The following is a 26,351-nucleotide window of genomic DNA, read 5'->3' on the forward strand; positions in this document are numbered from 1 at the left end:
AAAACAATTATTATGTACATGTCATATATAATGAAGATACATAGAAAAAGTATTCACACCAACTTTGGACTTCAAATTCACAGAACTTGCTATATGATATACTTGCAAAATATTCAATCTCACTTCAATACTGTATGCATGTAAATATTAATAAAGGTAAATAATAAAATGTTTTATATAAAAAAAATCAGTATCATAACCACAGTTAAAAGGGGGTCTAGAATTCACTTCATTATAACAATTTTGGACCTTATCCAACTGGAATAAATGGTTATAATAGAAGGTCTAGTGGCATAAAATAAGTGGAGATACAATTGTAGTTGCCTTCAAACTTAGTTATGTGTACGTTTTGATTTTTTTCTTGTGCCTACCCCCTTGGCACAGAACCTCACTGGAGTTAAGTTACATAACTACTACCTATCACCATGGATGCGACAGATCCACAGACGCTGCATGTGTATTGTAGATACCACAAGGGTTCTTTCACATATTTTATACACAATTTCACCAAAACTAGAACCATATCACACTGACTTATTTGCCAATTCGATACAAAGTCTTATTAAATGTTAAATTAGTTAATGCGACAGGGTTCTAATTCTAAATTATGTAATGGTCAATTTACTGCGTGTATTCCTTTTCAATAAGTTTAGCGATGGTTTGGAGCTGCATGTTGCTGGTGCCTTCGTAGATGGTGCCAATCTTGGCGTCTCGGAAGAACTTCTCCTGAGGGAAGTCGCGAGTAAAGCCGACGCCGCCCATAAAGTCGATGCACTTCGACGTGAGGTGCTGAGCGATTTCTGGAAGGAATTAGGGTGTTAGTTGTGTGTTGGCTAGTTAGTGGAGACTGTTGGGTAGTTTCTATGGATTAATGTAACCATTGTTAGAGCCATCTAGGCGCGAAAGGCCTCTGACATGACTTGACAGTTAGCAAAGCACACAAGTTAGCTAACGATCAAGGGGTTAAAAGTCCTCACTGAAACAATCTAAAAAGCAATATTGCATTTTGACATTTGCGCATATAAAAGTTACAGCCTCCGTGGTTAGAGCGTTAGGGTCACGATCTAGAGGTCCAGGTTCGATGTCCGATGGGGACATTGTCGAAGTCACTTTGTGAGACTGTCCTTTGTTTTGTAAGGCTTGAATCACCAGATTGTCCGAAAAAGCAAGATGATTCCGTGCGTCGGACGTTAAGCCGTCCCGGCGATTAGCTGTAAAAATCACGTCCACCAATCATCCGTCCTTTTCCTTTTCGGCGGATAAGAAAATGACAGGTTTAACTTAAAATTAGATGGTGTCTACAGGAATTAGCACCAATATATCACCTGAAGCAAAGTATTTGGCCATGGCAGCTTCCTTGACGAAGTCATGTCCGTGCTCCTTCAGCCTGGCAGCGTTGTACATTAGCAGGCGCGCCGCTTCCAGCTCGGTCTGCAAGTGAGCCACTTGGTAGTTGATACCCTGGAAGAAAAATAAAGAAGTTAAAGACATACCGGGTTTAAGTGACATCGTAACGAAAAAAAATGGAACGTCTATTTGATTGTACTAAAAACGATGGTTTTTCTTATCGCAAATATTTATTTCAGATTTTGAGATTTTACTGCGCCGCAATGTAAATCGAACAACGCGAAACAGTCGCTAGGGCTACCTACCAACGCGCGGCTACGTTACACGTGACGTGACGATACCTAGATAGGTATTTTAGTGGAGTTTTCGTTCTCTTTTATTTAGATACTTAGTGGTTCAACGTTTAAAAATTGTTGAGTTTATTGCAGTACCTACCTACCAATTATTAAAATGTACCTAACATATTAAAAACACTACTCTTAACTTACCTTAATTGTATACGGTTCAGTAACACCCTTATTCTAAGATGTTAACTGTTATGTATGCATAGTTTTAATAGTATAGGTATACCTATCGCCTGGCGCCGTACGAGTGTGTGTGCCCTATTAAGGATTACGGGCCTGAGTTCATGTATGTACGTACCTGGAACTTGTAGATGGGTTGTCCGAACTGCTTCCTCTCCAACGTGTATGGGATGGTAGCGTCCATACATCCCTGGCAAAGACCGACCATCTGTGCCGCGATGCCGATACGCCCTTCGTTCAGGAAACCCGCTGCGTATTTGTAGCTGTTGGGGAATTTTATAAATATTATAAGAAATGGCAACACGCTGACAATTATAACAATAAAATATATGAAATATGTCGAATATGGTACTCTATAATTTAATGATAATTATTCAATATTTATTTTTTATTAAGATCATTTTTAAATAATCTTATTTTTGCAAATTATTAAGAATGCGTTTTTTTATCTGTGTATTACAAGACTCGAAACACGGGCGGCCATGATTGAGCTTCGTGTGACGTCACATTTCACAAAATAAACAAACTATCTGTCAGGTTTCAAGTTGTAGTTTGATAGATTCTTTGTTTATTGAAATGTCACGTCAATAAGCAAAATGTCACATGTCCAAACGTTTTCGCGCGAAATTTGAAATTAATGAAGTAAATTATGTTTTTTTTTACTATTATATAAAGCTTTTTTGAGAAAATAAAATATTTTAAGAGGTAAAAAATAAGCGTTTATAATTTCTAAAATACTTGAGATGTTATTATTGTAAGAAACCAGGACATTTATCTTTATCTTTATCTTTAATATATCTTTATTTCGTACCATTAAAGCCTTAAATATATGACAATATTTGTTTACATTTATAAATGTGTAGTTACAGGCTGTGAACATAATTGATATGAGTCGGCTGTTATCCCTAAAAGTTTTTAAAACTGAGCTAAGGATACCAGCTACCATCCAAAAGTTGTATGCAAAAGCCAAAAGTGAGGGTGCTGACAATGAATATTGTTATAATATTTAAAATTTGAACGATATCAAGTTATCAATAAAAAGAGAAAATAATAATTAATAGTTAAGGTAAAATGCAACTTGCTATGTGCGTGTGTGTGTGTGTGTGTGTGTGTGTGTGTGTGTGTGTGTGTGAGTGTGTGTGTGTGAGTGTGTGTGTGTGTGTGTGTGTTGTGTGAGGTGTATCTTCTTGAATATTATTATGTTTACTAAAGATAATCAACCAACAGGTTTAAGTAAATTCTCCGTGTCATCGTATGATAGTCCTTGTAACCATTTGGTAACAGCCTTTTTGCAAAGTAGTGTTGATTGGGAGTGAATGGAAAGATTACGTTGAAGCGTGTTGTACAGAAAGGGACCCAAAAAGCAGAAGAATCTATGGCTACAACTGGTATTGAAGAAGGAAGATTTTGCGACTAAGTGGTTACGCCTTGTATATGTAACGTCGATGTCAACGGGAGTCTGGGAGTGTTGCATAAGTATAGTATGAAGAATGAACAGTTGTCGGACGGTAAGTACGTCACATACCTCATAGAGTAGAGAGGTGGAAAATAGCATAGGTTTGAATGTAGCTACTTTTAACAGTGCCCTTTGTGCACGTTCTACAGATTTGAAAATGGTTTTTGGTGCACCGCCCCATGTAGTGATGCAATAAATAAGTATTGATTGACAAAGTGCTATGTAAACCATTTTTAAAGTTGGAGGGTCTGCTACATGTCTTAAATGTTTAAATACAAATATTAATTTACGGACTCTATTTGATATGAGGCTAATGTGTGAGTTAAAAGTGAGGTTGCTATCTATAAGGACTCCGAGGTATTTAATGCTATTAGTTCTTTCTATTTTAGGACAATTACAAGGTGAAGTATGAGGGATTTGAGTGGAGTGTGCAGCGATGGTAAATATTGCCGGGTCAGGAAGATGTTTATTACGCAAAGTAAAAATCATATGCTTTGTTTTGTCTACATTTAAGGTGAGCAGGTTTTGGTTCAACCAATCAGACACTAAATTGAACCCGTTTTGGGCTGAATCATACACTTCCTTCCACGAGTTCCCCGTGAAAAGTAAAACAGTGTCGTCGGCAAAAGAAAACAGTTCCCCATTGTCAAGATGTAATTGACACAGGTCGTTAATGTAAGTTAGGAAGAGACTGGGACCCAGAATACTACCTTGGGGTACGCCGTATTCGACCTGAAGGTTTGAGCTTGTGTGACCTTCAATAGTAACGCACTGGACCCGACCTGTCAGGTAATTCTGAAAGAGTTTCAGCGGGGTTCCACGAATACCTAGATTTTCTAATTTTTTTATAAGTAATGGAAATGACACCGTGTCAAATGCCTTGGCTAGATCCAGGAATATAGCAAGACATTTTCTTCCCTCATCCAAACTAAGAACAATTTTATTAGTCAGTTGGTGTACAGCTTGAGCAGTAGACTTTCCAGTACGGAATCCGAACTGCTTATTACTAAGAAGGTCTTTATTTTCAAGATAATTTATGAGGCGGGTGTTTATTAAACGCTCCAAAACTTTAGATAACACTGGCAATACTGATATTGGGCGATAATTCGTTACACGATCTCGGTCTCCACCCTTGAATATTGGATGTATTAAACCTTTTTTAAAGACAGTTGGAAATATACCTGTTGAAAGTGATAGATTACAAATATGTGTTAGAGGTGGGATAATTATATTTCTGTACATTTTAACAAACTTAGTGGAAATACCGTCGCATCCTACTGCACAATCGTCTCTAAGAGATATAATAACACGCTCTACTTCATCTTCATCGGTTGGAAGAAGGACAAACGAGTCAACCACAGAATAAGAAGGTGATTTATTTGCACCATTGTAACGAGTTCTAATAATATTTTCCGCAAGGTTTTTCCCGACACCGGTGAAAAAAGAGTTTACGTGATTGATTGAATCTTGAGATGATGTTTTACAGAGAAGTAATTCCCGCGAACAAACTTTTCCTTTATTTAAATATGCAATGTCTTTAATTGTCTCCCAGAGCTTTTTGCTATTTGACCCTGCCGCCCGCAGTTTATTTTGCTGGAAGGTTCTCTTTACTTTCTTAAGCAGAGCATTGCAGAAGTTCCGGTATCGTTTAAAGCTTATCTTAAGGATTTCGTTATGGGGTGATCGTTTACATTTTTTATAGAGGTTGTCTCTGTTTCTAATACACCTTAATAAGCCTGGTGTGATCCAGGGCTTAATAATTCTACAACGTCGTGGAATGGTTTTTACGACTGAGTTTTCAATTAGAGTGTGACTTAGCATGTTGACCATGGTACTCGCGGCAAGATTAGGATCTGACGCCGTAAGGACAGGTGATAGATCTATTTTATTCATGTCACTATGGACCCCGGCGTAGTCAATTTTGGTCATGTGTTTTGGGGGCGTCAGTGATTTAGTTGTTAATAGTGACAAAATGATTGTGTTATGATCTGTGATTGGTGATTGTAGTATTAATGTATATGCTCTGTAACTTGATTTCAGGAAGAAATGATCGAGGCATGTTAGATGGTGGGTTGGAAGAGTGTGAGTTGGAAGCAATCCGTGCGCAGCCATGATAGTAAGATAGTCTTCGGAATAAGGGTGACGGTTATCAGAACAAATGTCAATATTGATGTCTCCAGTTAAAATTATATTTTTAAATGTATTAAGTTCTGAGAGAACTATATTTAGTGAGCGTAGAAAGTTTTCAGCATTTTTAAAGGCATCTGGACGGTAAATTGCGAGTATAGCAGTGTCCGTTCCCATCTTAATCAAAAGACTACTAGAGTCCATCATCGCAGGTGGTTCAGTTACTGAGACATTAGTTAGGTTATTATTTATGTATATGGTGACCCCATCATTTTTGTTATGTGGGTTTGTAGAGGAGTATGTTATATAGTTTGCTAAGGGTGCAATAATTGGATTATGGACAAGCCAACATTCCGTAAAAACTACAATGTCACATTGTATTTTTATTCTATCTAAAAGTATACTGAAATCCGTTATATTTGCCGATATACTTCGTATATTTTGGGTGATAATATTAAGGTTCTTTTCGGGTTGCTTAATTATTTTTATACATTGCTCTGGATCACAGTATTTTGACATAGATATAGAGACTTCATCTAAGTCTTGGACAATGTCATTTGTCATCGCGAATTTTATGCTTAATTACAAAGATGTATTTAGAAAGATTTATCGGTAAGACAAGAATAGTGTGGTACTTAATTGTATATAAATATACTTTAGTAGGCTTTGTATATGGTAGAAAGTATAAATATGAATGTGTGTGTAACATGATGTGTATTTTTGTATGTGTGAGACCAAATGTGTTTATTGTACAGAAAGGTTGTGTGATGTGAGTGATGGGATGTGTATATGCGTGTAAATTATGTAAGTGTTGAGATAATGAGATCAATAAATTCAATAGCAAGTTATTAACATGAAATAGAGATAGTTGCACATTAGTAAAGAAATCAAATAGAATCAATAGTCTGTGACTAGTTGTAGAAAAGTAATATAAAATGTAATAGGCAGTTATATAGTTATTTAAGTACTGCTTATAAAATACTAGTCATTTAAAGTTGTTGTTTTTCAATTTATCTATTTGGGATTCATTCGTGACGAGGATGGTCTTGGCACCTTCTTCTTTACGTAGGAGTACTCTAGCGTTGGTAGTCCAGCAGTATTTATACAGGCCTGTCTTCGTGAGCTGCCGTGCGAGGTAGTATAAACGCCTAGCGTTTGCAGTCAGATGTTCATCAATGTAGATCGGCTCGGGGGGGCTGGAGGAACAGATTACGGATGTACTGAGCTTACTGTTCTTGTTTCGCATGTTGTAGGCTTTGACAGCTTGAAGAATTTTATTTTTCAATATGGCAGAGTTCAACGTGACAAGAATGGTCTTCTTTTCAGTCTTAGACGGAAGGCGCCGTATGTCTTGAATATCAGAGCAAACAACATTAGCCGAGATCTCATTGAAAATGGTGATAGCTGTTTTTATTAACTCCGCTTGGGTTTCTTTCTGGGCGCTGGGTGCATTTCTTATTTCAAGCATATTTATGACGGATTTCCTGTTCTGTTCTTCCAATGCTTGTTCCAGGTAAAGAATGCGATGCTCATAAGACAGAGATTTTTCTTCCATTGAAGATAGTTTAGCAGTTACGTCCTTGTGCTCGTTGTTCAAAAATTCGAGCGATTTTTCGATTTCGCTATTAGTTTTTTCCATAGAAGCTATTTGGGATTGCATTTCGGTTAAAGAGCTTTGTATTCCAGTTAATTGAGTCTCTTGTCCACTTTTCCATGTTTCTAGCATTTCTTTTAGTTCAGCCTTTAGTGAATGGAAAGATTGAGAGATTTCCGCACAGTTGCATACTTTCTGGGAAGAAGGATGTGTTACATTACCTTCTTCATCTGAAGTAGTGATCAAAGCTTTAGCTTTCTTTGTAAGTTTCTTTTGTCTAGGAGTTCTTTCCATAGTGTTTGTGTTCCAATATGGAAAAAATCGAGAAAGCGCCCTCTGTGGATAATCTGGTGTAGCGGTAAGTATAATAATGTAGCGTATTTCGTTCTCACTACGCGTAGTCTTATGTTAATAACGGTGTTTTCACTAGATGGCGTTGTCATTAAAGTTTTGCATTCCTAGCTTTTATTTCTTTGAAAAGTGAGGTTGTTAAAATTATATGTTTATATATTGTTCATTGAATTTATGTTTATAAGGGGATAAGAATACCTTCTTACTTATCCTGCACTGCAAGACACTATTACACAATTTTCGAGTTCAGAATATTATACTTTTCACTTATTGTCACAACCTTATTTTTTTAACACTTTTCGGATTACAGCACTTTATTTGATGTTTTTATATTACGTACATTAGAAACAAAGCTTTAATAATCTATTTGTGTGGAAATTTAGTTTAAATTAATGGTTATACTATTTTAAATGAAATAATTGTACAGAGCTACTTGTTCTGAGCACTGCAGCGCCCTCTCGTGTCAAGTAGCCAATTATCTGGTTATGGCGCTGGTCGAGATAGGGACTTGACGTTACTTCAAAAGTCTGTAAGTGGGTATCTATAACAAAACTCGATATCATTCAATTCATTTCATTCCGGGTACAAATTGAGGCAACATTTTTTTTTACCTAGATTTAAACTAACTAAAATTTTGTTTATAATCACATTTTAATAATGGTTTGTCAAAAGGAGCTTACGTTGTCCAACTTACCCCTTCCCGTATTCTCCAAGGATATTGCCTTCAGGTACCCTTACGTTGTCGAAGTGCACCATGCAGGTACCAGAGGCCTTGATACCCAGTTTGTTCTCAGGCTTGGCAACGCTCAGGCCAGGGGTGTCGCGTTCTACTATAAAGCAGGTGATTCCTTTGTAGCCCTGCAAAATATACAGTGGTATATCGATAACTTCAGTCATAAGGCTTATTTTATCGAGTGGTGGCGGTGTCTGGTATTCTTATGAAATTTTGAATAAGAAATGAGAAACCGATGTCAAAATATTGATTTTCTCTTATGTCTCCAGTGGACGGTTGTAGGAAGGACCTTATTTTATTTCACGTTGCGTCGCGTCGCGCTATAGGAAGGTAATGTGCTAAGCCTGCTCGTATAACAATAGTTCTATTTCTAAATAGTGACTTGCTTCTAGTTATGGTATTTAAACTCTTAAGACCGAGATTTCCAGACACAATAGTTAAACAATGGGGTTTGGATTTATAAAGAACATTCGGTCTTAGGAGGTTAATATATTTTACAAAAGCCTTTGTACCATTATTTGTACTATTAACACATATTTATGGAACACGATGTTCGTGGCTCACCCAAAAGGGTCCACATAATATCAGCGTCGTGGTTCACGCCGCGACTTGTGCTGAGTGAGGCCCTTTTATCTCATCACGTCCACCACCACCTTATGATCATTTCGACGAACATCCATCTTGCTTTTTTGTAATTGTTTTGTGGAAATTGTATATGATGTTATTGTCTTGTTATTGTGTGTGGCGCCCTTTTAAACTATTTCTATTCTATTCATTAATGCTTGACGTCTTTCGCCCGAGATTTATAGATGGTGACCAAAACTTTGTGAAAAAGCCCAATCTGAGTGTCTCCATTATTTCAACAAATCGCTAACTTCGACGAATCACTAAGTAGTTCGATAAATAAGCTTGCTTTATAACATAGCTTCGGTCGAAAACATATCCGCTTAGACATTCGTCTATCTATCTATAACACTTAAAACATCTTTCATGTTTTCTTTGTATATTATTACGTATAATCACTTCGTAAATGTACTAAGTACGTAGTTCATTAGTCTTATGGTGTTCCGTTGAAAATATTTAATAATATTTCGATAATCTTATCGATCTTATCCATTTTGAGTTTATTATTGATCAATATGACTGACGTGTCTTTGACTGAAAACGTCAGTAGAAATTATGTTTATTTGAACTTTGGTACATTGACGTATCCTACTTCGTGTTTGAAGAGATAACTCTTATTAGGTCAGCAATCTTATCTGGAACAAACAATTCTATTTGCATGGTGTGATAATTACGATAATTATTCCTTTTTTGACCAAAGAATGAGATGTACCTAGTATCTAGTATAGGTACATAGATACAGTCATGAGCAATATCATGTACCCACTTTAGAACCCTGTCGCACTGTCATATTTGACATTTAATGAGACTTAATGTTTAATTTGTCAAAAAACGTAATTTGACATGGTTTCAAAGTGTATACATATTAGCTACGAATAAATAATTTATTCGTAGCATATTAGTACTCGTGACCTACCTACTAACTAATGTAATTACTACTATTGTAATGACTATTATGACATTGTATTGATTTGTGATACAAATTGTATCTAATATTATTATTTTAATCTTCTTCTTTCGTGTCGATGACAAGTTGAAAAATGTAATTAATCTAATCGCGCGTGGTGTTATTTTAATCTGATTTCTATTATTGATATTCTATTACAATAATAATTATATTTGTAATTTTAAAATTGACGGTCATATAATTTATGTTACCATTTGTATAATTTTGTACTTAAAATGTGTCAGCTAAATATTAAAAATAAATAAATCTGAATCTAAGTTCTACAAAACTTTTTCCATGACTCAATGTGTATTTTACAGAGAGATCTTCGCGGCGTTTAAATAAATCTTTGTATTTTACGAACAGATTTACAAATTTATAAAATGTCATAAAAATTATAAATTTATAATCTGTTACAATTCAAATTCCAATCTCGTAAAGGATATTTCGTAAAAGCTATCTGTTTGTTTTAGGTATAAATAAAATAATAATATAAATAAAGCAGATGCCTCGGTGCGTATAATATGTCCTTACCCACATACGCATAGTAAAGGGTGAGAGCAGTAGAAAGTCTGTAGGTTTTTAAATTTCTTTAAGATCATATTCTTCTTCTATCTAGGTGTTTTTACCAATTTACATGTTTATCTATGAGTCCTAAGAGCGTTGATTCATTTACTAGTTCAATTGTTGCCGTTTCTGTATTTTATGCTACGAACAAACCTAAATAATCCTTTATAAAACTTTTTTTATATGTAGTTTCTGATAATAAGTAATAAAAAGAACATTTAAGTAGGAACTTAGGAAGTTGTCAATAGCTTCAAACCCAGAGTAAACCTGAAGAAAATAGGAAGGGTTTATAATATTATTTATTTGTTTGTAGGTTCTCTTAGACCTTCAATTAGTGACAAAAAGGTGTAGAGCTCATTTGGTTTAGTTTATCTACACTTACGTCATCTATTGTTGCCGAAATTTATATAATGAGGGTCCCAACACCCTTACATAAATTGCCTATATACGTCCCACTGCTGGGCACAGGCCTCCCCTCAATCAACCGGAGGGGGTATGGAGCATACTCCACCACGCTGCTCCACTGCGGGTTGGTGGAGGTGTTTTTTTACGGCTAATAGCCGGGACCTACGGCCAAACAAAGGACAGTCTCACAAAGTGATTTCGACAATGTCCCCATCGGGAAACGAACCCGGACCTCCAGATCGTGAGCCTAACGCTCTAACCACTAGACCACGGAGGCTGTTAAAAATACAACACCCTTAAAAATAGTTTACTATGTATAAAATGTGTCAATCTTTCAAAATGACAAATAAACCATCTGTATACTTCAAATCCCAAGCCTACCTTAGCAGGATCAGCATTAGCCATGACCAAGAACACTCCAGCGACATCGGAATTGGAGATCCACATCTTTGAGCCGTTGATGATGTAATGGTCCCCATCCTTTTTCGCCACCGTCTTCAGGGCGAACGCGTCTGACCCTGAACTGGGCTCTGTTAAGCAGAAACTGCCGGCCTGGAGAAGAAAATATTGAAAGTTTTATATTTTTAGGGTTCCAAACCTCAAAAGGAAAAACAGAATCCTTCTTCTCTCGTGTGGGTTGTGAGGTGTATTACCAACCTCATCAACCCTGGTGTCACGGTTACTATTGAGCCGCCAAAGGCCCCTGACATGACTCATGTAACGACTACTTACTTCAGTAAGTAGTAACCGGGATCAACGGCTTAAGGTGTCTTCCGAAGCACGGATCACTTTACTTTCGGACAATCAGGTGATCAGCTTGTAATGTTCTAACCAAACTTGGGATCACAAAGTAATTTTTGTGATATTTTCCCCCCGGATTCGAACCCGGGAGCTCCAGATCGTGCGTGAGCCTGACGCTCAACCACTGGACCACGGAGGCCGTTTACGGTCCGTCTGTCTGTCAGTTAAGACCCTTTTTCTCGGGAACGGCTGAGGTAAATACACCCATGAAATGCGTTTCGGAGGTATGTGACCTAACCCGTATTGAGCTGGTTTTCGCTTCGCGAGTCGGAAGGCCAGACAGGCAGTAAAAAAACTGGAACTGTACAAAACCGGACCTGTCAAATCTTCTTAAAGGTAAGCTGACCCTGTGAAAAACAGTAAAATACTTACATATTCAGTGCAGAGCTTAGTAAGATATTTCTTCTTTTGCTCTTCGGTTCCTAGCTTCATGAAGAGCGAGTTGACCAGGGTGTTGTGGATATCCACGTAGGCCGCGACGGCGGGGTCCACTCTGGACAGCTCTTCCACCACCAGCATCATTGTGAGGAATCCGCATCCTGAGCCGCTGTATTCAGCAGGGGTTTCTATACCCATAAGCTGGAAAGAATACGCTGGTGATTCATAAAGCTGGACATTAAATCCTCACACCTGCTTACTACACTTAACGCACTCACCACTTGACTTTACTTCAATCACTTCTATTTCCCGTTGGAGTAGGTAAAGACCACAGAATTCTACTTATATACTACATATACAGGGTGTTAGTGACATCGTAACGAAAACTTTGAGGGATGATTGAGACCATGATTCTGAGTTGATATCAAGTGGAATTTTCCGTCGCAAAAGTATGGAACTGAAAATAATTAAAAAGAACACAAAAAAAATCATGAATTTTGCGACGTAAAATCCCACTTGATATTAACTCAGAATCATGGTCTGAATCATCCCCCTGAGTATTCGTTACGATGTCACTAACACGGTACCTATTGTACACGTATCGAGATTGTAGGATCGGCGGCGTGGCGCGTCGGCCGGTCCGTCGATGCATTGTATGAACGCACTACGCGTTACCGGTGCGCACATTCGTGTGGACAGCAAGACTCAGTTGGCGTGTTGGTAGCACAATCGTTGGTACAGCTTTCGCGATAGCTACGCGTGTGCGTAGCGCGCGCCTCGAGGTTCCAAATGCTCATATGTCACATAGGTCTAGCAGCTAAAGTGTTCGTCATTTATTCAATTTGGCCTTTTTTAACCCCCTGTTCATTATAATCATGTCTTTAGTAATCTTAGCCACACTTACAAACTACCGGAAGAAATTAGTAGGTAAGAACTATTTTTGGTACTTGCCTAAATTAATTAATTGCAGCGTCTAAACTGTTAATGTGTAATTCTTTTAAATTAATACATTGCGTCATTGTAACGGATAATCAATTCGGGTTTTTGAACTACACAATAGGGTAGTTTCCAACTAGGTAGTCAAATCAGTTACTTTTTATTTACTAAACGTCGAAACACGAAATTACTGTGGAATTTGTATGAAAAAGCAGCCTGTGACGTCATAGAAAAACGTGTCAAAATGTCGCACTTATTACTTATTAAGTACATTTTTGTTTATTAAAATACATAAATAAGTTAAATGAAAAAAAAAGGAAACGATTTTGTCACCTTTAGATCTGTCTTTATTTAGTAATCAGAATTTCAAAATTTATCTTTGACCTAGGAAACTACCCAGCGATACATACTTTTTATAGTAGAAGCGCTTCTCTCCTAATAAGTACTAGGTAGGTATATTCATTGGTGTTACAGTACCGGGGATCGAACCGGAGCGCTCCACTTGTTGTCACTTGCATACTAGTGCAAGCCTTGCATTTCCATACATTACCTAATGTACAATCAAAGAGCAAAAGTGCAGTCACTGAGCCCAGCGAATTATGTGTAAACAGTGGTGAAATTATGAACCACTACTTGTCATAATTATAAAATTTATGGTTTTGTAGGTGTTTTTGGTTTGTTACAGAAACGACATATAATTGATTGTTTGAGAAGGTGCAGGTCGTGTCGTATCGGGAGGTGAAGGATTTGGCGAAGAAAAGAGAGGAATGGCGATTTCTCCACCGATAAGAGCGCAGTTCTTAAATTATAACCAGGAGGTTAAGTGCAACCAGTTACTTTATTACTTTGCAAGAAACTGATTGGACTTTTGCACCTTATCGTACCTACGCTCTTTCACCAAGCTAGTGACGTAATGGTTTTCCCTATGTCAATGACTTGCTAGTTGTGGTGTTACATCACTTATTACCTAAGTAGTTGTTGTTTGTAAAGATTCAAATTGTAAGAGACCTAGAGAGATGGATGATGCATGGAAGGATATTGTAAGCGTTCAGGCTTAGACTATTCTCGATACTCAATACTACTAGGGTGATATTAATAAACTAATCTCAGCTTTGAGACTGCTCTCAAGATCATGTCAATATGACAGTTCTCATATAAAAACAGAGACTTGAGCGAGATCTTGAGGGCAGTCTCAGCTGAGATTCGTTTATTAATACCACCCTTAGTCTCAAATCACAGCCGACAGATGAATTTCTATAATTAATTTATAACAAATAATAACTTTTCCAAGTCTTTAAAATTTAAAAAATGAACTTACGCCATTGTCAAACAGCAGCTGTCTAACCCCATCGTCGATGCGGTGTTCATCTTCCATCTTCTTGACTAGTGGAGCTATTTGGTCTGTGGCCAGCTTTCTGACTGAAAACAAAGAAAGAGAATCCATTACTAACGCGTTTTTATTAAATGACTGTTTACCTAATCCTTTACTTGGCTGTAGGACTCGAGTAAAGAAAAGCGTTCAGTCCCTTATCATCTGGAGCATGTTGCAAGCGTTTAGTCGCTTATCATCTCCATCGAGCATATTGTAAGCGTTCAGTCGCTTATCTTCCCGAGTATGTTGTAAGCGTTCAGTCGTTAATCATATTATAAGCGTTCAGTCATTTATCTTGTCGAGTTTGCTGTAAGCGTTCAGTCGCTTATCATCTCGAGCATATCGTAAGCGTTCAGTCGTTTATCATCTCGAGCATGTTAAAGGTGAAACAAAATGGTATTTATTTGGTACGGATTAGGTTTAAATACTTATGTAATAAAAATAGCGATTTATTACCTAGATAATACTAGCACTATTTCGACATTGTCGTTTGTTTATAGGTTTACTTGTAAGCTGCCTACTTACTTGATTCGATTAAAATTATTTAAATTTTTATTTCAAGTTCACCTACCTATATTAATTTATCAGTGCATTCTATGCAGTTATTGTTATCGTTTCGAACAATTCAAACGCATTATATTTATTGCCGACTTATTTTATTGCGGATATTGTATTATTGTTACAATGAATATAAAGTAATATATTATATTTTTTTATATATTTTATAATGTACCTATTCCTTTATCGTCAATATTTGTTGTAGAGAGCAGTATTACCTTATCATGATAACATGATCTCCTGAAGTGTTATCATGATAAGGTAATTCTGCTAGTGAGTAGGTAAGTGACCTATCTAAATATAAAAAAAGCTTGAATGTCAAGTAAAGATGATTTAACTCGTGTATACTCGACTCGGCCTTAAGTTGAAGATTTTTGGTATTTTAAGATAACATTTATGTCCTCGGGGAAGAGTTTACTAACTGCAGTGAAGAATACCGATTTTGAGTTGAGTTCGTTGTCTTCCTTGAAGTGGCCTCAACTAAGGACGAAGTTGAGGAAGATTTGAGCATGGAATAAGGAATAATTCTAAACTAAGTAGTACTAGTAGGAGTCTTAGTAGCCCAGTTGGTAGACCGCTTGTCACTCACCTTGAGGTCGCAGGTTCGAATCCAGCACAGGCCTAAATCAATGATTGTCGAATTTGTTTCCAAATTCATGTTTGGATCATATCATATGTCATGGTTGTAAGTGAACCCACATTCCCGAGAAATGCATTTACGGAGGTATGTGACCTAACTTGAATTGAGCTGGTTTTCTCTTCGCGGGTTGGAAGGTCAGACAGGCCGTTGATGAGGTTGGTAATTCACCTCACAACCCACACGATAGAAGAAGAAGACCTCCTCATGTTACGCTTGCTAATATTATTATGATTTTCTTAAGGCTTTATTTCTAAAACTACCTACGTCATCATAGTGTTTAAAATTATTATCTAATCTATTTCTGATTGGAGTTAGCAACGCGAGAAAAACATTTGGAGTGTCAACTGATAACGAACGAAAATAAAGCGATAACAATTTACGTATTTATACAATCTTGCTGTTACGAATTCGTGATAATTATTACAGTTGATATTATATATTATGAAATGTTTTAGAATAGTTTTGTTGTTCTATTAACACACATTGGTGCTAATTCCTGTACACAGCATCTAATTTTATTTTAAGCTATACCTGCCATTTTCTTATCCGCCGAAAAGGAAAGGGACGAATGATTGACAACTGTTAATTACTAAAATGAATGAATAACCCGGGCGAATAAAAAAGGTATCTCGCTCGTATGCAACCCGTCTGAGTATGCTGTCAACTTAATTCTCTCGAGTTATAGGCCAATATACAATTTTAAGAGGGTTTTTCAATGGTGCTGATTCCTGTACACACCATCTACTTAATTTCTTAGTCAGTAATTCAGTTAATTTTCAATAATAAAATTTTATGTCCTTGGAATGTTGGAGATACCAATTTAATGGTAACACTTACGTTAGTTATCAAAGGGCTAGCAATGGCGGCTTGTTATAGGATTGAGCATACCTGGTCTTCTTATACCATGGGTCCACGTATGTGTAAAGTAAAGGACGGACAAAGATGGAAACCGCTGGCGGAGTGACTACTTCAGGTAATCAATATTAGCATCAATAAGGTACAAGCACATTGGAATAAGTCGTGTAGAATATTTATTTGTGTCCTGCACAACAGCGAACAAATTGGTCTTCAATTAGGTACCTACTTATTATTCAATTGATATTGTTATCTCCGTCGGATACATAATGGGACCTTTTAGCACATTAAAGTGATAAGTGCCGGTTTAATGCTTTGCTGGTGACAAAATTGGCCTTTCCACATAGGTAACTGGTTACATAGCAATGGTTTCGTAGGCGGCCGAAGGGGTTTTCTACCCCATAAGTACGTCTGAATACCCCGCAGTAGGCAGATAGTTATTAGCATTTTATGTTCTTACGAGTAGACTACAGGTGACGAATGGACTAGGCTCCTCAAAATTATCTACGACTAATTCAATAAGAAGGATTTATAATCATATGCCCTGTTTTAATATACAGACATAAACTTTATGCTGGGTTGCCCCTTGTTACGCAAAACTTATAAGTGGGTAGGTAAGTAAGTTTTCCTCCTATGCGTACAAACTCTGTGGTGTAATAGCTATGGAAACCAGCGCCCGCAACACGGGTTCCGCGCAGCGCGAATTATATCAAGGGCTTCGATTGTATGTCTACGTGGACAAACGTCGTGCGGCTATTGGTCGAAGACCTCGATATAATTCGCGCCGTCGCAAACCAGAGGTCACGAGTTTGAGTCAATTCAGGAATTACTGCTGTCATAACAACAAACCGAGCCGTGGTAGCTCTGTTGGTAGAACGCTTGCCTATCACTTTGAGTTCGCAGGTTCGAATCCAGCACACGCCTAAACCAATGATTGTCGAATTTGTTTTAGAATTCATTTATGATCATAAATGTTTATCACGTGCTCAGCGGTGAAGGAAAACATCGTGAGGAAACCCACGTTCATGAGAAAAACATTTTTCACAGGTATGTGACCTAACCTGTATTGGGCTGGTTTTCCCGTAGCGAGTTGGAAGGTCAGACAGGCAGTCGCTTCTGTAAAAAACCGGACCTGTCAAATCCCTGTAGTAAGGGAGAAATGCAAACAAATGTCAAATAGTAAGTAATATCGCTTTCTTAGATGAATTGCTTCGATGTGGCCATTTTAACCCCCCAGTTCAGTACAATTATTGATTATACTTATATCAATAAGATAATATTTTAGAATACACATTTATTTATTTGTTTAATAATCGTTTAATTTCAATATATATTTTTACAACGTATTTATTTATTTTATTTAACAATAGTTACAACGTTTACAGGTGGTAAGTATAATAGCTAATAGCGTCCAAGATGGCGATGGCGAGTGTTTTTGAACGAGAGTTGTCCCAAGATGGAGTTGTTTCTGAACGAGTGAATGCTGTGAATGCCGCGGTTCGTCGCTGACGCACTAGATGGCGCTGTCACTTCACGACATGCCCCCAGCCTTGGAAGGTCCATCTTCCAAAACGTTAACGCTGCTTGATGGAGATGGCTCCAGTGGTAATGGGCAGATCTTGGAGAACGCACGTTGAATGACGCCTGACGCCGTACGAATATCAGCAACGCGTGACACCCCATCTTTACCGGGATATAGACGTGTAATTCTCCCCATACGCCATTTCAAAGGTGGCCAATTGTCCTCTTTGATTAAAACAAGCGTATTAAGCTGTAAGTCGTCGGCCTTAGTCTTCCACTTTGTCCTCAACTGCAGCTCCGAAATATATTCTGTAGACCAGCGGCGCCAAAAATGTTGTCTCATCTGTTCTATGCGGTCGTAGCGAGGGAGCCGGTTGGCCTGCCTGGAGGTGAGATCGTCGTGCACCGGCGCTGTGAGAGAACGCCCGATGAGGAAGTGCCCTGGTGTGAGGGGCTGCAGGTCGTTGGAGTCTGAGGACATAGGAGATATAGGGCGGGAATTTAGGACAGCCTCAATTTGCGCTAAGACCGTGCTAAACTCCTCGAATGTTAAATTTGCTGTGCCTACTACACGTCGCAGGTGAAATTTGCAAGACTTCACCCCTGCCTCCCACAGCCCTCCAAAATGAGGCGCGTATGGTGGGATAAATCGAAATTCTATACCATTATTTGAAGCGAAATTTACAATATTAGTTTGAGCATCATCATCAAAACATGAGGATATTTCCTTTTGTGCACCTACAAATGTTTTCCCATTATCAGAAAAAATCTCTGTCGGTTTTCCACGACGAGAGATAAAACGTTTTAAGGCCAGTAAGTAATCATTACTTGAGAGACTACTTACAAGTTCCAAATGCATCGCTCGAGTTAGAAAACATATGAATAAACATATGTACCCCTTTATGAGTTTAGCCCCTCTGCCTTTGCGATTTAAAATATATATGGGACCGGCGTAATCAACACCACAACGAAAAAATGGAAACGTTTGCTCTAAACGCTCGGCAGGTAGGTTACCCATGATAGGGTTCAATGTTTTACCCCTTAAACGCGTACAAACAACGCAATCATAAATTACCTTTTTTGATAGGTTCCGAACTCCTAAAATCCACCAATTATCTCGTAAGTTGGCTACTAGTAACTGCGTAGCCGCATGTAGTAACTGTTTGTGTTCGTATTCACATAATAACACAGCGAAACGATGTTTACTGCAAAGCAAGATTGGATGTTTTTTATTATAACTGAAACTGGATGAATTACACAGTCGTCCACCGATTCTAATTACCTCATTATCGTCTAGAAAAATATTTAATCCAACAATTTTGTTGTATAGTTTCTTGTTTTTAACTGATTTTAAAGGTAATTTATTGCGTAAACAACAAAAAATGTCAGGGAATGATTGCAACTGAGCGAGACGGGCGAGCTTCTGCTCGGACGAGAGTAGTTCCTGTGCGCTTAAATCGATTACACGATTTGATCGATTGCCAGTAACGCTCGATTGGCTGAATGATTGATTGATCGATTGTCGTTTACGCGAGTTATTTATGAAGCGCAAAACATATGCAAATACGCGTTTTAATTTTATATATGACGAATATTTCTCAAAATCAATAACGTTCGGAAACTGTATACTAGTAGTCGTGGCAATGATAGGGTTGCCCCTAACTTCGGGTAAATTATTTTCAGACGGAATATTATTATTTCGCCAATTTGTTTCGCGATCGTATAAAAAGGAAGGGCCACTCCACCAGAGTGAAGAGCGGCTAAGCATGTCTAGATTAAGACCCCTAGATACTAGGTCTGCAGGGTTGTCACCACTACTTACATGTAACCACTGCATATCTCCTGTCAATTCGTTTATCTCCGTGACGCGATTTTGAACGAACGTTTTTAATAAATGCGGCGACATTCGTAGCCAGCCCATCACTATAGTGGAGTCCGTCCAGAAGAAGACATGATCGAAAGATAAACGCAGTGAATCGATTATTTTCTTATACAATTTCGCACCTATCAACGCGCCGCAAAGTTCTAGACGGGGAATACTCAATGTTTTTAATGGCGCGACCTTACCTTTTGCACATAACAACTTTACAACAATGTCGCTGTCATCGTTATATGTCCGTATATATGCGCAGGCCCCGTAAGCGGTCTGCGAAGCGTCCGTAAATATGTGAAGCTCGGTATATGGGTTGTTACCGCTTCGTACGAAGCGTGGAATTCTTAACGTATTTAAAGTCGAAAGAGAATCAATAAATTGATTCCATGTGCCAATGACGTCGCGCGGGACAGGCTCATCCCACCCGATCTTACATAACCAGAGCCGCTGTATTAGTACTTTAGATATAATGACGGCCGGCGAAAGCAAACCTAACGGGTCATATATCTGTGAAATGATCGAAAGCATATGACGTTTTGTTAACTGTGATACGTCATTAGGCTGCAGACTTGAAGTGAAGTATAAATTATCCGTATCGTTTAACCAACCTAGACCGAGGGTTTTGCTTTGAGTTAGCTCACCAACCGACAACTCCTTAGATATCGTATCGCACACGTCGAAGTTAAAAGTCCATTTACGCAATGTAAAACACCCTGATTTTAGGATTTCTGATGTTTTTCTGCAAATATCTAACAAAACATCTCGATCGTCGTGCCCAGTTATCAAATCATCTACAAAGAAATCGTTATTTATAATGTCAGCGATGACGTGATCGTTACAATCCTGAGCAAGTTGTTTTAAACAACGCATACTCAGGTATGGTGCAGACGCGGTTCCGTAGGTGACCGTGTTCAGTTGAAAGATTTTCAGCGGATCGGACGTCTTCTCTCTCCAAAGAATTAGCTGTAAATCACGCATATCTGATTGAATTAAAATCTGTCGAAACATCTTTTCGACATCAGCACAGCCGACGTACCTGTGCTGTCTAAAACGTAATAAAATCGAGAATATGTCATTTTGAAGTTTCGGTCCGATCTGCTGAATATCATTCAGCGACTTGCCTGAAGAGGCAGCTGCGCTTGCGTCGAACACGACCCTCAACTTCGTGGTGCTGCTACTCTCGCGGAACACGCCGTGGTGTGGAAGAAAATAATTCGAACTACCGTAAGTATTCACTTCAGTCATGTGATTCATTTGTTCATATTCACGCATAAATTCAACGTATAATTGTTTGTATGATGGTAAACGATTTAACTTACGTTCGAGCGACATGAATCTTTTTTCCGCCATATTGTAAGAGTCGCCGAGTAATTCGGGCGATTCTTTCAGAGGAATACGCACGGCGAATCTACCGTCGTCTTCCCGCGTTGTAGTATCCATGAATATTTTTTCACAATACTTTTCATCATCTGTGAGCAATTTGTCCACGCGTGGGATGTCTTCAACTTCCCAAAACTTACGCATTTCAGCGTCTAGACCTTGTACAAAATTGCACTGAATGTTGCCTTGAATTAATGAATTCGACTGAATAGGCCCTGATATTAACCATCCTAACTTTGTATTTTGCAGGTAAGGTCCATTGGGCAAACGAATTTTATTTTCGTGTAATAATTCCCAGAATTTATCTGCACCAATCAACAAATCGATGTCCGACGGCGTATAAAAGTTGGGATCTGCTAACGAAATATTTTCAGGAATGCAAGACATATCGATATCAATATGATGCGACGGCAAACGAGGAGTAATGCATGGCAGAACAATGCATGACATACTAGTATCGTAATCACTAGTTCTAGAACGCATATTTATTTTACACACAGAATTCGACTGCGTGACTGCTTGTCCCACCCCTGATACGTGTACAGTGGACTGTATTAAAGGAACGCGTACTCGTTTACTCAAACGTTCTGTGACAAAGCAATGTTGACTGCCATTGTCAAGCAGAGCGCGGAACGTATGAAAATTATTATCTTTGTCAGCTACTTCTACCAACGCTGTAGATAGTAAAACCGAATGGGAATTCGTTACCCCGGTATTCGAACCCGACCAAGAATGTAATGCAGTGGTAGTGTGCGATGGCCCAGCCCTATCATCAGCTGACTCGTTATATACCGCGGAGGGTTGGCCAGCGCCAGTATTATTTGACCTATCAAAATGCAATAAAGTATTATGTTTTAATTGACATTGTTTACAAGGGCCAAACAAACAATCATTTAGCGAATGACCTGAACGTAAACAATTACGACAGATTTGTTTTTCATCAACGATTTTAGACCTTTCTTTTACCGTTAGATTGAGAAAGACAGGACAAGTGTACAAAAGGTGATTGCCATTGCACATACTACATACGCGTTTTTTATCAAACGACTTGTTTGTTTGTTCCTTGCGCGTTACTACATAGCTATGACTATGCGTTTGTGACGTCGATTGAACTGGTTTTTTAGTCTCACTTATGTTCCTATCCTGCGTATTATTGAATTTAAACGTTTTGCCGTGGTTTAGGTTTATCATTTCTAACATATCGGCTCGGTTTCGAAGGAAGGTAATTAATTCAGATAATTTTAGTTTATACTCCGAGTCAGAGTCGCCTTGCGAATTAGATATGATAGTTCCCTTATACGACTCCCACTCTTTTTCTGTAGAAAGTTCAAATTTGGAAACGATCAAATAAATAAGTAACGTATCCCAATGGTCAGTTGGTTCGTTTAGAGTCTTAAGAGCTCGCAAGTTACGTAACACGGTATCTATCATCGTTCTAATCTGCGCCGGCGATTCCTTGATCATGGGTGGAATTTTGTACAATGCTTTGACATGGTTGTGTACCAAGAGCCGCTCATTATGATACCTATTTTCTAATAATTCCCACGCAAATTTGTAATTAGAAGGTGTGAATTCCAATGCGCTTATAACTCGTTCTGCAGTACCCGTAACTGATGAACGCAAATAGTGAAATTTTTGAATTAAATCGAGATCCGTACGTTTATGAATCAATGTAGAGTATGAATTTCTAAACTCAAGCCATTTGTCGTAGGAACCATCAAACTGAGGTAGTTTTATATCAGGCAATTTCACTTTCGATATAAGCGAATCAGCGAAGTGAACGGATTTGGAACTTGTTGTATTGTCCACAGTATTAGTTAGGCATTTTGCTTTTGCCATGCAAGAATAATAAAGCTCTTCATAGGATTCGCGATACTCCATGTTAGTTATAAGCTCTGCTTCTGGCACAATGCGCTCAATTTCACTCTGAATATCATTATAATTTTGAAAGGCATTTACCATGGCTTCGATACGCAACTGCAATTCGGCTTTAGCGACGTCGTTTAACGGCAAAGTTAATTTCTTGTCCAGGTAAGACTTGAAGTTAGTTACACGAGCTTTTAAAGTGCCTCGTTGTCGCTTAAGATCAACGAGAGCATCCTCATTCGATTTATCACACTCATTATCGCTACTCATATTGTCAGGCATTATGGAAAGACAAGGGTGAATACTTACAATTTCACGCGTAGCCCCGTCCCCCACGCATACAATAGCTGACAAGCGCGAAGTCCTAAAACGTATAAGAACACGGTTTTAACACAAATCGAAGCACAGGGATGAGAAAAGGAATAATCTTCTTCACCAGAGCGCTGCTGAAGATTCTTCTCCTCGTAAATCGTTTGCATCCAAGGTCGACGATTTCTTCTCGTACATCCGGCTCGATGGACCAAATGTTTAATAATCGTTTAATTTCAATATATATTTTTACAACGTATTTATTTATTTTATTTAACAATAGTTACAACGTTTACAGGTGGTAAGTATAATAGCTAATAGCGTCCAAGATGGCGATGGCGAGTGTTTTTGAACGAGAGTTGTCCCAAGATGGAGTTGTTTCTGAACGAGTGAATGCTGTGAATGCCGCGGTTCGTCGCTGACGCACTAGATGGCGCTGTCACTTCACGACATTATTATAAATTATATCTTATTCCCCGTTGTTTTTTCTCTTTTATCTTATCTTATTCGTTTTTTTCCCGATGGGGATATTGTCGAAATCACTTTGTGATACTGTCCTTTGTTTGGTAAGAACTTTTCAGGCTTGAATCACCTGATTGTCCGAAAAAGTAAGATGATTCCGTGCTCCGGAGGACACGTTTAGCCGTTGGTCCCGGCTAGTAGCCGTAAAAAACACCTCCACCGACCCGCATTGGAGCAGCGTGGTGGAGTATGCTCCATACCCCGTCCGGTTGATTGAGGGGAGGCCTATGCCCAGCAGTGGGACGTATATAGGCTGTTTATGTATGTATGTATGATATCTTATTATATATTTAATTAGGTAGGTAGATATCCATGCGCTACATCAAGGTCATTTTATCGCGGTAAGTAGGTAAATAAGTATAGAGTTATATGTCGACTTTTTGATGATAACAAAATGTAATTTGCGATAAATATAGAAATTATTTCTGTGTGGTGAGTATGCTTAAATTATAAGAAATATTTTATCTTTTAGATGCCAGGAGGTAGGTGCCTACGTGATTTCTCTTTGGTTAATTATAGGTTATAAGCCGGCGAGCATGCATGAAGTCTTTAATTATAGTGGAAGACGAGAAAATGGTACTGTGTCAGGATCGTAGTAAGTAGAATTCCGTGGTCTCTGCCAACCCCAAAAGGAAATAGGCGTGATCTTATGTGTGTAGGTACGGTCACGAGCATTTATATGTATACACTTTGGTACCATGTCACATTAACTTTTTTGACAAATTGAACTGTAAGTCTCACTAAATGTCAAATATGTTAGTGCGACGGAGTCCTAAAGTGGGTACATTATATTGCTCATGATTGTAAGTATACTTATTGTTAAGATAGGTACCTAAATATAAAAACACTTGCGTAGACTAGGCATTATACCTACTTCAATTATTTGCTTAGTTTCGTAGTCTTTACCATAATAAGATCATATTTTTTCAATTTGACTTTTTTTTACTTTTAATTTAATTATAGAGTAGGGTAGTAGTATATTCATCTCCATATCCTCTCCGGCTGATTGAGGAAGTTCGTGCCTAGCAATGGGACGTACCAATATAAGTTAATAATCACTTATATTATGTAATATTACTTACATAAGTTTACGTCTATATTCTCCCTATCGGGCTAGTCAGTAAGTAGGTACATCAATTGCAAGATGAACTGAGTAGGCACCTACCCACTCCTTCTATCGTGTGGGTTGGTGCGGTGGATTACCAAACCTTATCAACCCTGGTGTCAGGGTTACTATTGAGCCCCCTGACATGGCTTATGTAACGACTGCTTTCTTACCTACCCACTGAGTTACCTAGATGTAGTGTTATGTATTTTATTATAATGTAGTTCTTGCATGACCACAGGCAAATATAAACTTAGAATAATTATTCCAATGGCCATGTCGCCAAAGCTAAATCAATTAAGAAAACAAAAAAAATATAAGTATTTCATGCTGCCTCATCTTGCAGAATATTTCATGTTACGTCTATAGTAATAAGATTCATTTCTTTAGTAAGTATGCAGATTACCTATAATCAGCTAATGGTATCCCAGGTAGCACACTGGCTGATTAAATGTCGAACCATTATGCATAAGCATATTATGCTATTTACTTGCACGACTTTGTAGTAGGTACTAGGTATAAATATTAAAAAACTTTATTTGATGTTCAATTTTGTTTTTAAAATTACCATAGGCTCGCGTTTGACCACAATCTCACCTGGGGCCTGTTTAATAAAACTTACAATTGTAAATTACAATGACATTTGATGTACATTGCGGAGTGTGTGGTCACGATTATTTTGCAGTTTCATATTAGCTGCGTAATGAACACCAAATTGTCGTTGTAAATTTACAATTGTAAGTTTTATTAAACATGCCCCTGATGGTAAGTGACGTTGTGGTCGAGGGTAGATCACGCTTACCTAGCAAATGCCTATTCACTTTAGCCTTGAAGAATCCCCAGCACTAGAGCATTAGTATCTAGTCTGAAGCCCGAGGGTTTCGCCTACGGACGCGAATAGCATTAACCCCTAAAATCAAAATTATGTAAGTAGGTAGGTAAGTTACACATGGTTAAGAGAAATAACTTACTTGTTTCCTTCATAGCCAGTTCATCTTCAGTCAATATGCTCAGTGGCGTTGGAGTGTTCGCTTCTGAGCTGTAATTCCTTTGCACCTTTGCAGCAATCGGCGCCCTCCATTGCTCCAAGATCTGTAAAACCGCGCCATTTCAAATAACGATCATTTTTTAAAACTCTTTTTAAAATTTTTATTTTTTAAATTTAGTGGTGCTGGGCACGCACCTTACTGCCAATGATACGTCGCAATGGGATCATTGTAAGTTGTTTTTTGCACTTTTTGCGCGCGTGTGTTATAGTCGTGCGCACGAGTCGCCGGCCGGAATACAGACTGGTTTTATTTCATTTATTGAAGGACTCGTTCGCTGTGAGATAACGAGTTTTGAACATTTCAATGATATAATAGACGCTGTTTGCCACTTAATTGTTATAAAGCGTTACTTTTACGACAATAATAATTATGGTTTAAGTAGCAGGTAATTTATTGTCTGCTACTGGTGCGTTGCCAAAAATGTCTCAGTAGGTAGGTAGGTAGGTAGGTAGATGATACCAACGCCCTAAATTATATCTAAGTACGTAGGTAGGTGTTTAGACAATTAATAC

General features: G+C 38.1%; 2 protein-coding genes across 2 annotated transcripts; both read right to left on the reverse strand.

Annotated features, from left to right (window-relative positions):
• Positions 1-5: 5 nt before the first annotated feature.
• On the reverse strand, positions 6-26,135 carry LOC126371487 (short/branched chain specific acyl-CoA dehydrogenase, mitochondrial). The gene is made up of 9 exons (XM_050016799.1): positions 25,974-26,135; positions 25,762-25,882; positions 14,108-14,208; positions 11,848-12,054; positions 11,056-11,226; positions 8,094-8,257; positions 1,990-2,134; positions 1,326-1,461; positions 6-800 (listed from the first exon to the last, which is right to left on the reverse strand). The coding sequence occupies exons 1-9, from the start codon at positions 26,004-26,006 to the stop codon at positions 622-624; spliced, it is 1,257 nt and encodes a 418-aa protein (XP_049872756.1). The 5' UTR covers positions 26,007-26,135; the 3' UTR covers positions 6-621.
• LOC126371560 (uncharacterized) lies at positions 17,533-22,789 on the reverse strand. Its single transcript, XM_050016888.1, has 3 exons — positions 20,681-22,789; positions 18,925-19,774; positions 17,533-18,189 (listed from the first exon to the last, which is right to left on the reverse strand). Exons 1-3 carry the CDS (start codon positions 22,450-22,452, stop codon positions 17,746-17,748), a joined length of 3,066 nt encoding a protein of 1,021 aa, XP_049872845.1. The 5' UTR covers positions 22,453-22,789; the 3' UTR covers positions 17,533-17,745.
• Positions 26,136-26,351: the final 216 nt, after the last annotated feature.

Source organism: Pectinophora gossypiella, chromosome 12 (genome assembly GCF_024362695.1).
Source record: "Pectinophora gossypiella chromosome 12, ilPecGoss1.1, whole genome shotgun sequence".
In the NCBI taxonomy this organism is placed as follows: domain Eukaryota; kingdom Metazoa; phylum Arthropoda; class Insecta; order Lepidoptera; family Gelechiidae; genus Pectinophora; species Pectinophora gossypiella.